We start from the raw sequence: 14,827 nt of genomic DNA, 5'->3' as shown, positions 1-14,827 counted from the left end.
AAGAAACAGACTACGGGGCAAGCAATTGGACATGCAGAACTCAAGGTGCCTTTGGGAAATATCCATGTGGGGATCAGAAGGCAAGCTGGAAGTGATCTGAAGCAGAGGAGAGATGCCAGTGAAAGAGAAGTAAAACTGAGAATTAATATAGGTAGTAACTACTGAGCCCTCATGTGGCAGGTTCTATACCAAGCACTTTTCAGACTTAATTTCACTCAAGAATTACAAAAATATTTTAAGGTTAATCACTATCATCCCCATTTTATAATTAGGGAAATAAAGCTTGGAGAGGCTTAAGCTGCCCAAAGATCAAAATGTCAAAGAAGAGTAGAGCTGCACTGAAACCCCAAACATGGACCCCAAAGCCCATGCTCTCAAGTATCATGCTATTTGCCTCCAAAAACAAACGTCATTATTACTATGAGTTACTACTATGTTTAGGAGATGTAATACATACTTTTTCCCCCTCATTTACTCAACAGACCTGGGTAAAATAACTCAGGTTATTTAACTTCCTTTCCTTTCTTTCCTCCTCCACATGTCCAGTGCATAGCATGCACACATATAGTGTGCACACCCACATAGTGTGCACACCCACAGTGTCAGTACAGAAGCACGATGCACACATCACTCTTAATTTTCCTATTCAGGAATCCAAGAGAACTTCTATATTTCCAAATTCAAAATCATCTCACTCCAGTATGAGCAGAGATGCCTTGAGAACCCTCATCAATATGCAACTGAACACCAAAGAGAAAATACCCTGGCCCCAGCCAGGACTTTGGTAATAAACAAGTCCATAATTAGTCTTATTTCACTGAATCAATACCAGATTAAAAAATCTATCCAATCTATTCCCAACTTTGTCAAGACCTCAGGAGAAAGTACAGGAAAATAAAGGTAAAGCATCTGTTGATGATAATCTCTGGAGAAAATTAAGAAGCAAACCTACTGCATTCATGAAATCATCATTCTTGAAGAGTATTCTCAGCAAATGGCCCAGCATACACTCTGGATCAGCTCGACCTGCCGAGAGAAGAGGGGAGGAGCAAAGGAATGAGTAAGTCGTCCCAGTTAAGCAGCTCAGACCTCTGGAAAGGAACCAGGGTGGTTTTAAGTACCATTAAAAGGCCAGCAAAAATTAACAGAAACGAAGAAAAGATTCTCTTGATGAGCTAGATCTCATAAGAAGCATTCTTTAAAACTAAAAATGACAATAAAAAACTTCAAACACTGCTTTCTAACCTTCCCATCTCCATCCCAGTATACTGTCTACACATCAAGGCCAAATTAAACAAATGAGCACAAGACCCAGAGCAGCATCACTCAGAGTATACAAGGTCTATAGAAGAATCATAAAGGATCCCAAGAGAATGGAAAAGCCTGACCTCCCAAAGAGAAAAAGGAAGGAAGCATAGCTTCTCTTGATGGGTGGCCTGGAGTGAAAACAGGTTCCAAGCCCAGTCTCTCAGCTATAATGCCAACAGCAGCAGCAGCAGCACGTCCTCAAACCTGTAACAACAGGCCAGGTTTGAGGGAGAGGGGAGTCCCACCAAGCAATTGCTAAAGATAAAGTGAACTTGGTCATCTTGGTCATCAACTTCTGAGCTCCTAGAAAAAGAAAGGAGGCCAGGAATCTAGGATTTACTCAATACACAGCCTAAAAATGAAAGAATTCGCTAATCCTTGGAAAAATTATTGGTTTGCTTTTAAAACAGGTATCATCTATTTTACTTAATTTTCCTTTTAGAGTGGCAAGTTTAGTCAAAGGATATAGTTTCAGATGAAGATATACGTTGCTGATAAAAAGTTTTTACCAAGCTGTAATTAATACTGCAAAGTAAATTCACAAAACAGAAGTTAGAGAATGGCATCAGAAAAACAAATGTGGACCTCAGATTACCTAACTTTCTCTGTTTATAAATGATGAAACTAAGACCCTTATTCTTTTTTAAAGAAATTATGCCTAGTAACAAATGTTTTAATATAAGAGACAGAGAGGAAATAAATTGTCTTTAAATCTCTACTGAAAAAAGGCATTCTCCTCTCCCTTCTTCCTTGTTACCATTTCATCCTTTCCAAGGCAATGTCACTAAGCATGATAATCTCTTTTAATTCTTTTCACAACTCATGAGTTAGTTTATTTTCACTTTCCCACTTTTTCTTGCTCTTACTGCCTTACTGAAGATGTGAGTTCAAAAAGCAAACAGTTCTCAAAGTCACAAGTGGGGATATCTAGGACAAGAGCAGCAGGTAACGTCACCTAATAACTAGACACTCAATCCGAAATGCCTAGCTTACTTACATTCGGGACTAAAAGTCTAAGAAACAGAAGCATAACACTGGTACATCCAGGTGGATAGACAATGTTCTTATTTTTATTAAGTTCCACTCATTCTCACTGTCTCTCCAGTTACAAGATCTCAGTCTCTTCTCTCCAAAAAGAACTGCTTCTGGTTTTATAAAGAGAAAATTGATATGCCACGTGGACCCATATGACTTAAGTTGTGCCCCCTGGTAATCTACCTTCAAACATAAAATGGCAGTCTCAAGTCCCACAAAGTTCTGTACTGTAGCAAATTCCATGCCAAGGCAGGCTGGGTCTTCATGGCTCACTGACCCAAAAGAAAACCACGTTAACCTGAGGTAGCATATTTTAGCTACGGAACACTAAAGTAGACACCAAGAAGTCCATTCATTATTCAAGGTTCCAAGTATAAATTTCATAACTAAAAGGCATTAAATGCATTCTCAACCACATTTCCCCACTAGTAAAAGGATAATTATTGTTGTTAGAAAGATGAGGGCACACAAAGTATAGCATCTTTTGGTTCAAAAGTCAAAAAGAGAGAACTTTTTTTTTTCTTTTTAAATCTCTGTAATCATTTCAACTAATAAGGTATATCTATATAATATCCTTTAAGTACTTGATAAATATTAAAAATATTTCCATTTTTCCAGTAATGTATTTTTCCTTGCTGCCCCCACCTTGAGCAATATTTTAAGAAATTCGATTTCAACTGAAAAATAGTCCTTATAGTAAGCAGTTTTCTTTTGTAAGAAAATTAGAGCCAGAATTAAGAAAACACAGATCTCACCAGGATGCCGATCATCAAATGGGTCTGGATCCCCCTTACGATATTCTTCAGTTTCTTTTTCAATCAATTCAGACATCCTAATACAAAGGGAAGACAAGGTCAATGCTAAACAAGCATACAAAAGAAAGATACACCACCACCTACAATAGTCAATGTTAACAGTCAAGGTACAAAATAAAAGCAAAAAATTAGAAAGAGGGTGTTGTCCTGACAAACATAATGATCTAACCAACCATCTCATAAAACAATTTCCACTCCCCAATTCATTCTTCTCTCCAACTCTCCTGTCTCAAAAAACAGCACTACTATCCCCTCAGAAGCCAAAAACCCAGGAGACACCCTTAAGTCCTTCCTTTTTCTCCCCCTCCCCACTGCAATAATTCGTATTAGCTCTACCTAACAAAATATCTCCTGACTTCAATCATTTCTTTAAGTCTTGACCAGAAATGTCCAGACCATACTGTTTTGGACTCTCTACTCTCAAAACAGCAGACTTCAGACCTCTTCTACTGTTCTTGACTTTGTTCAAATTACTTACCCTCTCTGTGCCTAACCTGTAATATGAGGATAACAGTGCCTATCTTAGAGTTTCCCTGAGGTTTAAGTTAATATATATGTACTCTGCTTAGAACAGAGCTTGACATCAGAGCTACTTAGGTGTTGTTCCTATGAAAACTGGGAATCAAAAACAAAAGGGGGGGGTTCATGAGAGAGGGGACATATGTATACTTATGGCTGATTCATGTGGATATATGGCAGAAACCAACACAATATTGTAAAGCAATTATCCTCCAATTAAAAATAAACAAATTAGGGGGAAAAAAAGAACAAATGGGGCTCCCTCAATGGCTTAGTGGTAAAGGATTCACCTGCAAATGCAGGAGACATGGGTTCATCCCTGATCCAGGAAGAACCCACAAGGTTCCAGAAGGCTCAGAGCAATTATAAGTCCATGCACCACAATTATTGAGCCTGGGAGCTGCAATTACTGAGCCCACGCGCCCTAGAGCTAGTGCCACCCAAGTGAAGCTCACACGCTGCAATGAAGACCCAGCACAGCCAAAAATAAACAAATAAAATTATTATTTAAAAAAATAGAAAACCAGTTAATCTAAGGCAGATAATGATGCGATACAGCAGGAGGGAGGCTTCTGGAGGTAGTTCTCAAGTTCTATAACTTGATCTAGGTGATGATTTTACAAGTAAAGAATCCATAAGAGCATTATACAACACACAGTCACCACTTAGTATCTGTAAGGAATTGGTTCCAGGACCTCCCAGGGACACTAAAATCCTCTGTCAAGTCCTTTACATAAAAATGGCATAGTACAGTTGGCCCTCCACATTCACAGATTCAAGCAACCATGGGTCAACTGTAAATTACTGCACTGGCCAAAATGTTCCTTCAGGTTTTTCTATAACCTCTTACAGCAAATACTGTAGGAAATAACCAGCGAACTAACAGACCCCCAGTTTGGAGGATGGGAGGCACTTTGCCCCATCTAAAACATACTTTCAACTCATCCTACTGCATCTTTAAATTCTCAGTCTAGCCTTGAAGATATCTTTTGCGATCTTGCTCCATGTAATTTTAGCTTCCATTCCTAATATATACTCACCCTGCACTCTGGTGGAGCCCATTTCCTCCCTGCCACAGAAACATGCCGTTCATTCTCCCCTAGACAGATACCCTTTTCAGGCATATTTTCACTTTTCCTAGAAAACCTTGTCTTCTTTGCTTTTCATCAATATATGTTCTAACAACTTTCAAGCCCCTGTTCCAAGGAACCTTTACCACATACTATATTGGAAAGCCCACTGGATTTGGAGTTAAAACCCAGTACCCTAACCTTAGCTTTCTACTGCCTGGCTATACAGGCAGTCTTTTTCAAGTAGCTCAGAGGATGGCTATCTTTTAACAATGTGGCTGTCAGTGATACTTTTACTAACAAATGAAGAAGCTGTCCTGATAAACAAAAGGTCCTCAAACACTTGAGTGAACAGATGAAACAGGCTTATTCAAATCCTTTCCAGTTTTCTAAGCCCCGGAATATTCACAAACCATCTGCCCGATCTAGCACTTCATTACATACTATTCTGTACCACTACCCACTTTTTTTAGATCCATTTAGTTGCCTCCCAGATAGTTATCTCCTTGAACATAGGGTTCCTCTAGTTTAGGCTTTGCACTGCTGAATACCACAGTATAATGACAAAGTTCAGGGTCAAATATGATAAGTAATATGAAATAATCCTGAAAATAAAGTTACTTGTTTTTGGCCTCACTGCACAGCATGCAGGATCTTAGTTCCCCAATCAGGGATTGAACCTGGGCCCTTGGCAGTGGAGGTGCCAAGTCCTAACTACTGGACCACCAGGGAATTCCCAAAAATAAAACATTAAAAAACATTTTTTTGAGAAATTTAGTGAGTATACCATTAACAGTACCATTTATCACTCTCTCCTCCTTTCAAAATTACATCAATCAATAATCCACATGTCAAATGCACAATATTTAAGATTCTTTCATTCATATGGCTACATTTCAAGTAGCTTGTGATTAGTAATTCTTAACCTCCAATGCCTCTACAAATGAAAATCCACTTTCCACCAGTCAGCAAAAATCCTTTCCCTAAAATAAAAACAATCACGTTTCGCATCTATCAAGAGCAGTTATGAACAAAGCATTTATCCCTGTTTAACCTTTCATAAGACCATAGTTTTCTTTATCCCTAGAGAATAGATCATTGCGCAAACAAAAATTTTTTTTCCCTGTTATATCAAAGTTAGATATAAAAGAGCCTGTGGTTTCAAAGGCTTCCTGTTAACAAAAACCACAGGTATCCCTCCCTAGTCTATTTTTCACTCTCTCTCCTCAACGCAGTCATTCAATAAAATTATGTACCACACAGTTCACTATGTATAAGGCAAAGGGCAAGTCTTCACTGTCTGAAGAGACACAAGGAGACACCAATAAAAATGAGAAGTACTTGCCCTCAGAAAACTTACACTTTAGTAAGGAGACACATGTAAAATGATAATTACAGTATAAGTGGTAATTATTTTACCACTTGAGAAAGATTTTTTAATCAAAATATAGTTGATTTACAATGTTAATTACCACTGTACAGCAAAGTGATTCAGTTATACATATTTATACATGTATTCCACTTTTAAATATCCTTTTCCATTATGGCTTATCATATGATATTGAATATAATTCTCTGTGCTACAGTAGGACCTTTTTGTTTATCTATTCTATATATAAAAGACTAGATTTGCTAACCCCAACCTCCCATTCCACCCCTCTCCCAACTCCCTCCCCTCCCCTCAGCAAACACCAGTCTGTCTTCCTATGTCCATGATTCCATTTCTGCCTCATAGACAGGTTCATCTGGGTCATACTTTGTCATATTTTAGATTTCACATATAAGTGGTATCATATGGTATTTACAGACGTGATTCTTGAACTGCTTCCTGAAAGGACTAGAGCTTGCCAGGCAGATATACCAAAGAAAGGCTTTTCAAGCCAAAGAAACAGCAAGTATAAAGGCAAACACTGGAAAATATGGTCCTATTCCTCACTAAAAAAGAACAACACTATGAGGCAGAAAAGGAAGTAGGGGCCAAATCATAAACAACATCATAAGCCACTCTAAAAAGTTTACATTTCATTTTGTAGGAAAAGAGAGCCAGAAAAGAATTATGAGTTGAGGTATGACAGTCAGAGTTGTGTGTGAAAAAGATAAATCTTTCAGCAAAGAGGGTGTTGTATTAGAAGAGGGTACACTGGAGACAGAGATCATGCACACCGCCTAGTAAGTCAGCTAAGATATGATCAACACCTAATGAAGAGAGAGGGAAGGGGAGAAGAGGAAGCAGAAATCCTCAGGGCTTGGTGACTAGGTAGTGCTAGGAAAGGAATACACTAGGGAGAATGGTTTTCAGATTTTAGTTTAAAACCATTTGCACCAAGGCAGGGAGTACAAAAGCACATGCTGTGAATGAAGACGGAGGCAGGATGATGGTAAGAAGCTCTATTTTGGACACAGTTTCCAGTGTCTGTGGAACAACCAGGAAAGGATGTATACACCAGGTAGCTAAGAAATGGGTCTACAATTTTTATAAAGAGGAGCCTGAGGTAGAAAAAGAGACTGAGAATAATTTTTTAAATCATGGACAGAGGTGAAACTATCTAGGTAAAATACCTAGGGTGAAGAGAGAAGAGAACCACCAACAGAACTCTGGAGCTTGAGCACTGGCAGGAGAAGAACCTAGGAAAGAGCAGGACAACAAAAGAGCCCGAGAGGAAAAGGAAGCGACTGCAAAAGCTTCAAGACTTAGAGACATAAAGACTAGCTCTGACAGGGCAAGAAAATGCATTTAGGATTCACAGAGTGATAATGTTCTACACTGTTCTCCAGTGTTTTTCTTTTTTGGCCACGTTGCACAGCTTGCAGGATCTCCGTTCACCAACTGGGTGCTGAGCCTGTGCCCTTGGCAGTAAAAGCCACTGGACCACCTGGAAATTCCCAAATTTCCTTTAAAAAAACACAACAGCACTTAACCGGCCCTACCTGGTAAGGAGGGGTACCATGTCCTGCCCACTGCCATGCTCCTTCTCCCACTGCTCCAGCAGGGTAGTGAGCTCAGCTTTGGAGTCCACGTGCACCGCTACTGTAGTCATGGCTTGACCTAGGGAGAAGCAAAACACACACACAAATGAACACAGGCCAAGAAACCCGACACACTACCTACAAAAAGCAGAGTGAGGAGGGCGGGGAAAGGATGAGCAAACAAGGAAAACAGAAGCACGGGAAACTGAACCCTGGGATAATTTTATTTGTGGTACAGTGCAAAATCTGGGACTGGGGACCTGGACACTCATAAAGGTCTGGCGAACAAGTCTTTTCACCTTTCTCAAGCTGTTTGCTAGACTTTGGGAACTGGATCAAAACCGTGATTTTTAACCTTTCTATGAGCAGACTTCCTGAGAATCAGGCAAAACCCATGGTTTCTTTCTCCTCTCAGAAACACACATACATGTATCCCTGCTTTTCAGAAGTTCACTTTACGCCACATCATTTTTATGGCATCACCGACTCAATGGACATGAGTCTGAGCAAACTCCGGGAGACAGTGAAGGACAGGGAAGCCTGGCATGCTGCAGTTCTCTCAGCTCAGAAGTCAAACACAGCTTAGCAACTGAACAACAATTTTTATGAAAGACCTACATAAGTATCTGTTTTTGCTAACCCAAAGAAATCTGAAGAGGATATTGTGTTGGTTTCGCAGCAAGCCATTCTCACTGCTGCAACCCCAAGCAGAGAAAGGCGCCACCAAGCTCCTTTCATACGAACTACACTCAGCAATAAGCTACTATAGCTCTGAACTGTGCCTATGCGCATCTGGGCTTTATCTCAATTTTTGTGCATCCACTAGCAAGACGTGTCCTAAGGCAACTGCTTCACTTTATGTCATGTCAGTTCATGAAAGGTCTCACACGGACACTCTACAACCTGTCCCTGCACATTATTATGTACAATAATCCCAAACCTAGATCTGAGGTCCAAACCTGGGAATCCCAAATTTAGATCTGAGGTCCAAACCTGTGAAGCTGCTCTTTTAATTTTAAAAAAAAAGATAAAAAATATAGCAAATACTCCCAGAAAGACTGTGTTCTTGTAAATCTTCAGGGGAAAATTCTATTAAAGATAAGCAACACATTCCTGTTAATTCTTAACAAAAGATCAAGAAATGAAGTGGTTATCATTACCAATATGAAAGCTGGGAAGGAATATTATAAACTAATTTGTTCTTCAGGCTTCCTCATCTATCTCACAGCTCCTGGAAGGAGGATTACAGGCTGGAGAAAGGCAGAAAAAGTTGCTGAGCTGAGTGATGAGCCCAGGGGTGCAGGACAGGGAGTTGAGACAGGCTCTGGAGGAGCCATATGAGACATCGACTTGGGGAAGAGAGGTTTACAAGGGATTCCAGAAGGGATAAATGAGACCCAAATGTTCAGATGGTTTACTTCTCTTGCCAAAGCAGTCTTAGGATCAAAATGTCAAATCCTGACATGCAAATGTATATTTTCACAGACACAGCAACCATAAAAAACTTTGTCAAAAAAAAAAAATTCACTAGCTCATCTAGGATTATTTTGTTCATTCTTCCAAAGGCAACTAACGTAAGACCAAAAGAAATACATTTACTATCAACCCTCTAAATTTTGGGCTTCCCTCATAGCTCAGTCAGTAAAGAATCTGCCTGCAGTGCAGGAGACCTGGGTTCGATTCCTGGGTCGCCAAGATTCCCTGGAAAAGGAAACGGCAACCCACTCCAGTATTCTTGCCTGGAGAATCTCATGGACAGAGGAGCCTGTACAGTCCATGGGGTTGCAAGAGTCAGACACAACTTAAGAGACTAAACCACCACCACCACTCTAAATTTAAAATTTATCTTTTAATCAAATTGAGGCAATGCTAATAGTAGACAGTGATTCATGTCACCTGAGCTACCCATAAATCCAAAGAATATTTTCAAAACAAAGTTAAAATGCTTCTTTTCTACAAAGAAGCCACATTTTCCATTTTCTAGGCAAAGACACAAGAGAAATACTGCAAATGTGACCAAATAATATGGACTTGTGACTTCAACTTGAGAGGACCCAAGGTATATTTCTGACTGCAACCTAACTATGAAGCATTTTTAAAAATAAATTTACTTAGAACAAAGTGAAGTCACTCAGTCGTGTCTGACTCTTTGCGACCCCATGGACTGTGCATGGTATTCTCCAGGCAAGAATACTGGAATGGGTCGCCGTTCCCTTCTTCAGGGGATCTTCCCAACCCAGGGATTGAACCCAGGTCTCTCATACTGCAGGTGGATTCTTTACCATCTGAACCACCAGGGAAGCCTCAGAACAATTACAGGTTTATTTATTTTTTTTAGGCTGTGAAGACAGCAGACAGAATTGCCATATACCCATCACTCAGTTCAGGTTCCCCTAATGTTATCTTATAGGGACATGATGTCAAAATCAAGAAACTAAAAATCAGTATATTACTTTTAACTAAACTCCAGATCTGACTCACATTTCACCAGCTTTTCCATTCACATTCTTTTTCTGTTTCAAGATCTCATCCAGGATATATTACTTTTAGTTGTCATGTCTCCCTTTGGTCTGTGACAAGTTTTTGAATCTTCCCTTGTTTTTATGACCTTGACAATCTGGAGGAGTTACTAGCCAAGGGGTAGAATGGGGCAATGATTTTACCAAAGTTTCCCCCAATTTTATCAATGTTTTCCTCAGTAAAATTTTATGCTGAGGTAAGAGATCTAAAGACTGAGGAAAGTAGCAACATATGGTAACAGCAAAGTTAATCTCTTACAACACATCCTAAAAGTGCGGGAGAAACGGTTTTACTGGTGCATTCTACCCAACACTTTAAAGAATTAAGATTACTCCGCAAATTATTCCAAAAAATTGAAGAAAAGGCAGACTTCCTAATGTACATAAAGCCAATACTACCCTGATACTAAAGACAGATAATGATATCACTAGCAATCTACAGACTGATATGCGTTATGAAAATAGATGTAAAAATCCTTAAAATACTAGAAAGATAAAAACAGCAGGACATTAAAGAGGATGAGATACCACGACCAAGTGGGATTTAGACCAGGAATACAATGGTGGTTTGATATATGCAAATCAATTAAAGTAACAATACATTAATAGAATGCAGGGGGGCGGTGAGCCTGTGAGTGATATAGAAGAAGCATCTGACAAAACCCAACATCCTTTTGTGAAAAACACTCACTAAACCAGGAACAGAACCTCCTCAATAGGGCACGGTAAAGAGCATTAATTACAAAAACTCACAGCTGACATGGGCTTCCCAGACGGCTCTGTCAGTAAAGAATCCACCTGCGATGCAAGAAACACGAGTTTGACCCCTGGGCCGGGAACAGTCCCCTGGAGGAGGGCACGGAAAGACACTCCAGTGTTCCTGCCTGCAGAATCCCATGGATAGAGGAGCCTGGAGGGCTACAGGGCCCATAAGGTTGCAAAGAGTCAGACACGACTGAAGCAACTAACAGCTAACGCATGCTCAATGGTGAAAAGACTGAAAGTTTTCCCCCGAAAATCTGAAACAAAACAAAGATGTCTGCTTTCACAACTTAAGCACTGTGCTAGTTCTAGCCAGAGGAATTAAGACCAAAAAATTAAAAAGCATCCAAGTTGGAAAGAAGTAGTAAAATTATCTTTATTGACAGATGATATGACCCAATATATAGTAAATCCTAAAGAACTCTGTCGACAAATAAACACTACTGGAATTAATAAACAAGTTAGTAAAGTTATAGAATACAACATTAACACAAAAATTACTTGTATGGCTGCACACCAGCAATAAATAATCAAATATGAAATTAACAAAGCAATTTCTCTCAAAATAGCACTAAAAAGAATAAAATGCTAAGGAATCAATTTAAGCCAAAAAGGCAAACAACTTCCTCAAAGAAAATTACAAAACATTGCTGGAAAAAATAAAATTAAAAAAGACCTAAATAAGTGCAAAGACATCCTGGAGTCAGGGATTAGAACACTTAATACTGTGAAGATAGCAATATTCTCCAAAATGGGCAATTGTCAACACAATCCCTACAAAATCTAATGATCTTCTTTGCATTAGAGCAAATATCAATTCTAAAATTTATGTGTAACTGCAAGGAATCCCAAATGACCAAAACAATCTTGAAAAAAACAGAATTCACACATCTGACATCAAAACTACTATGTAAAATAATCAAAATACTGTGATACAGGCATAAGGAAAGACATATATACCAATGCAATGGAACTAAGAGTCCAGAAACAAAATCTTAACACTTATGCTCAACTGATATTCAACAAGTAGGCCAAACCCAGTCAACAGCGAAAGAATTTGTTGAAAGACCGTTACTAGAAAGATTAATGGTCTTTCAACAAATTGTGCTGAGACAACTGAATATTCACGTAACAAGGAATGAAGCTGGATCCTTGCTTCACATCACATACAAAAATTATCTCAAAATGGTTCAATATAAGAGTTTAAACTACAAAACTCTTAGAGGTAAACACAGGGGTAAATCTTCACAACCTTGAAATTGGCAAGAGATGTTCATCTGACATCAAAAGAATAAGCAACAAAGGAATAGATAAATTGGACTTCAACATTTAAAACTTTTGTGCCTAATACATTATCAAGAAAGTGAAAAGACAACCCACAGAATGGAAGAAAATACTTACAAATCAGAGCTGATAAGGATCAAGTATTCATAAAATATAAGAATGCCTACAACTCAACAACAAGAAACCTGATTCAAATATCAGCAAAGAAGTGGCCAAAACAGCTCAGGCGGGAGAGCATCAGACTGAAAAATGGGCAAAGTACTTGAACAGGCATTTCTCCAGTGAAGATGTACACGTAGCCAATAAGTACATGAAAAAAAATGTTCAACATAGTTAGCAATTAGGGAAATAAAAATCAAAACTACAATAAGATACCAATCATACCTACTAGGATGATCAAAACCAAAAAATTGTAAAGGTAGCACTAGCAAGGATATAGATACACCGGAATGAACACTGCCAATAGGAATGTAAAACAACACAACAGCTATAGAAAACAGTTCGATGGCTCCTCAAAAAATTTATAAGAAAAAGTTAAACACAGAATTACCGTGACCCAGCAGTTCCACTTCAAGAAATATAACCAAAAGAAGTGAAAATAGATATTCAAACACTTGTACACAAATGTTCAAAGCATACTCACAATATTCAAAGGATGAAAACAACCCCAAAGGTTCATCAACAGATGAATGGATAAACAAAATGTGGCTATATTCATACAATGCAGTTATTATTCAGCCACAGAAAGGAATGAAGTACTGAGACATGTTACAGCTGTGGATGAACGCCAGGCAAAAAAACCCTAACAGAAAAGGTCACATATTCTATGATTCTATTTCTATGAAACATTCAGAATAGGTAAATCCATATACAGAAAGCTGCCGAATGGTTGCCAGGAGCTTAGGGGAGGGAGAAGTAGGGAGTGACTGCTTAATGGATATAGGGTTTCCTTGTGAGGTGATAAAAATTTCTTGGACCTAAAGGAGGTGATGGTTGCACAACACTGCTAATCTACTAAATGATTAATGGTTAATTTATGGTATATGAATTTTACCATTTTTTTTAATGGGGGGGAAAAGGTCCAAAAGGGAATGCCTCATGGATAACTTAAGCACTCAGCCTAGCAGGGCTTACAAAAGCAAAGTTTAAAGGAAATAATATCTCTAATGAAGGTCAACTCAAGTGCATTGAAATAGTAAATTTTAGAGTTCAATTTAAAAACACACACGGACTTCTAGTTATCAATTTCAAAATTTCAAGTTAACTATGCCCAAATGTAACTATAACTTTGGGAAAACCATTTGCCTAGGGAAAATATAAACTTAAAATAAGATAATAATAGCAATGAAAATTCATTTTACTCTCTATAAAAGACTATTAACAAAGTTCAAAAGGTGTAGCCATCTTGTTATGGACAAGACAGTGAAGGTACATTGCTCCTTCCATGTTCCAAAGTGAGTTCCTCCAGTGGTATGCAGAATTTATGGCCAGTCTAATGATACGACAGTTACCAATCACTGAATACTAGTATGAAATAGACACTTGATTATTATCCTGAAATTTTACAGACATACTGTCCTTATTTTACAGATGAGGAAAGGGGCTTAGAGAGGTCCCCAAGGCCATTCAACTGGTACTTGGTAGAAAAGGGGTTCAAGCATTCAAATTCCAACTCTGCCAACATACCTGTGAGATCTTGGTCAAGTTATTTAACTTCTCTAAACCTCAATTTCCTTATCTGTAAAAGGGAAATGGTTGTTGTAAGAGTTAAACAATAATCCTGTCCATTAAATGGAATAATATAAAGCTCTACAGAAAATACGTAGAGGGAATTTACTGGCAATCCAGTGGTTAGGACTCAGGCACTCTAACTACCAGGGCCCTGGGTTCAATCCCTGTTACGGAACTAAGATCTCTCAAGCCGCACAATGAAGATAAAAAGTAGAAAGTCCTTTATCCCAAAGGATGCCAGCCGAAGTATTTAGGGGTGCTGCACCTGCAACTTATTTTCAAACGGTTCCACAAAATACATACCACATCTACAAGGCAAAATAATAACAACTGTTGACTCTAGATGGATAAACAAGTATTCATTTTATTATTCTCTCAACTTTTTAATATACTTGACTTTTTTCCTAGTTAAAAAGCAGAAGAGAACAAAGAAAAGGCAAAAAAAATAAAAACAGGAAAAAAAGGCAGAAGAAAACTAAGAAGCATTTCCTTTCCTATATGGACAACTCTCAATACATTGTCAAGTGATAGAAACAAGTGTGTGTGTGTGTGTGTGTGTGTGTCTGTCTGTCTGTCTGTCTGTCTGTCCCTGGAAGAACACGTAAGAAACAGAAAATATTACTTTTTGGCAGGTAACTGACTTTCTGAAGGATAAAGGTAGAAGAAAGATTTTTCACTATGTCACTATCCTAGCTCTACCACTGTCTCACGATTTTGTTATCTTTTGTAACTTTTGAATTAAACCATAAAATCTTGTCTTTTCCTAATACACAGTACTGTATAGCCTATTCGCTTAATTAAAAACTACCCCAAAGCC

At 38.5% G+C, this 14,827-nt stretch overlaps 1 protein-coding gene across 3 annotated transcripts in view; it reads right to left on the bottom strand.

Moving 5' to 3' along the window:
* The window catches only part of DCAF1 (DDB1 and CUL4 associated factor 1), an 80,592-nt gene that overhangs the window by 64,107 nt on the left and 1,658 nt on the right, over positions 1 to 14,827 (bottom strand). For 2 of the 3 annotated variants that reach the window (XM_018067090.1, XM_018067088.1), the window contains exons 2-4: positions 7,676 to 7,793; positions 3,099 to 3,175; positions 953 to 1,026 (exon numbers count right to left, since the gene is read on the bottom strand). In XM_018067090.1, coding sequence (XP_017922579.1) covers positions 953 to 1,026; positions 3,099 to 3,175; positions 7,676 to 7,785 — 261 coding nt within the window. In that variant the 5' untranslated portion in view covers positions 7,786 to 7,793. Of the gene's footprint in view, positions 1 to 952; positions 1,027 to 3,098; positions 3,176 to 7,675; positions 7,794 to 10,986; positions 11,003 to 14,827 lie in introns of those variants that run through there. The other variant, XM_018067089.1, reaches the window with a different exon arrangement.

The sequence above is a fragment of the Capra hircus genome, chromosome 22, assembly GCF_001704415.2.
Source record: "Capra hircus breed San Clemente chromosome 22, ASM170441v1, whole genome shotgun sequence".
NCBI classification, from domain to species: domain Eukaryota; kingdom Metazoa; phylum Chordata; class Mammalia; order Artiodactyla; family Bovidae; genus Capra; species Capra hircus.
This window is presented reverse-complemented; position numbering and strand designations above follow the sequence as displayed.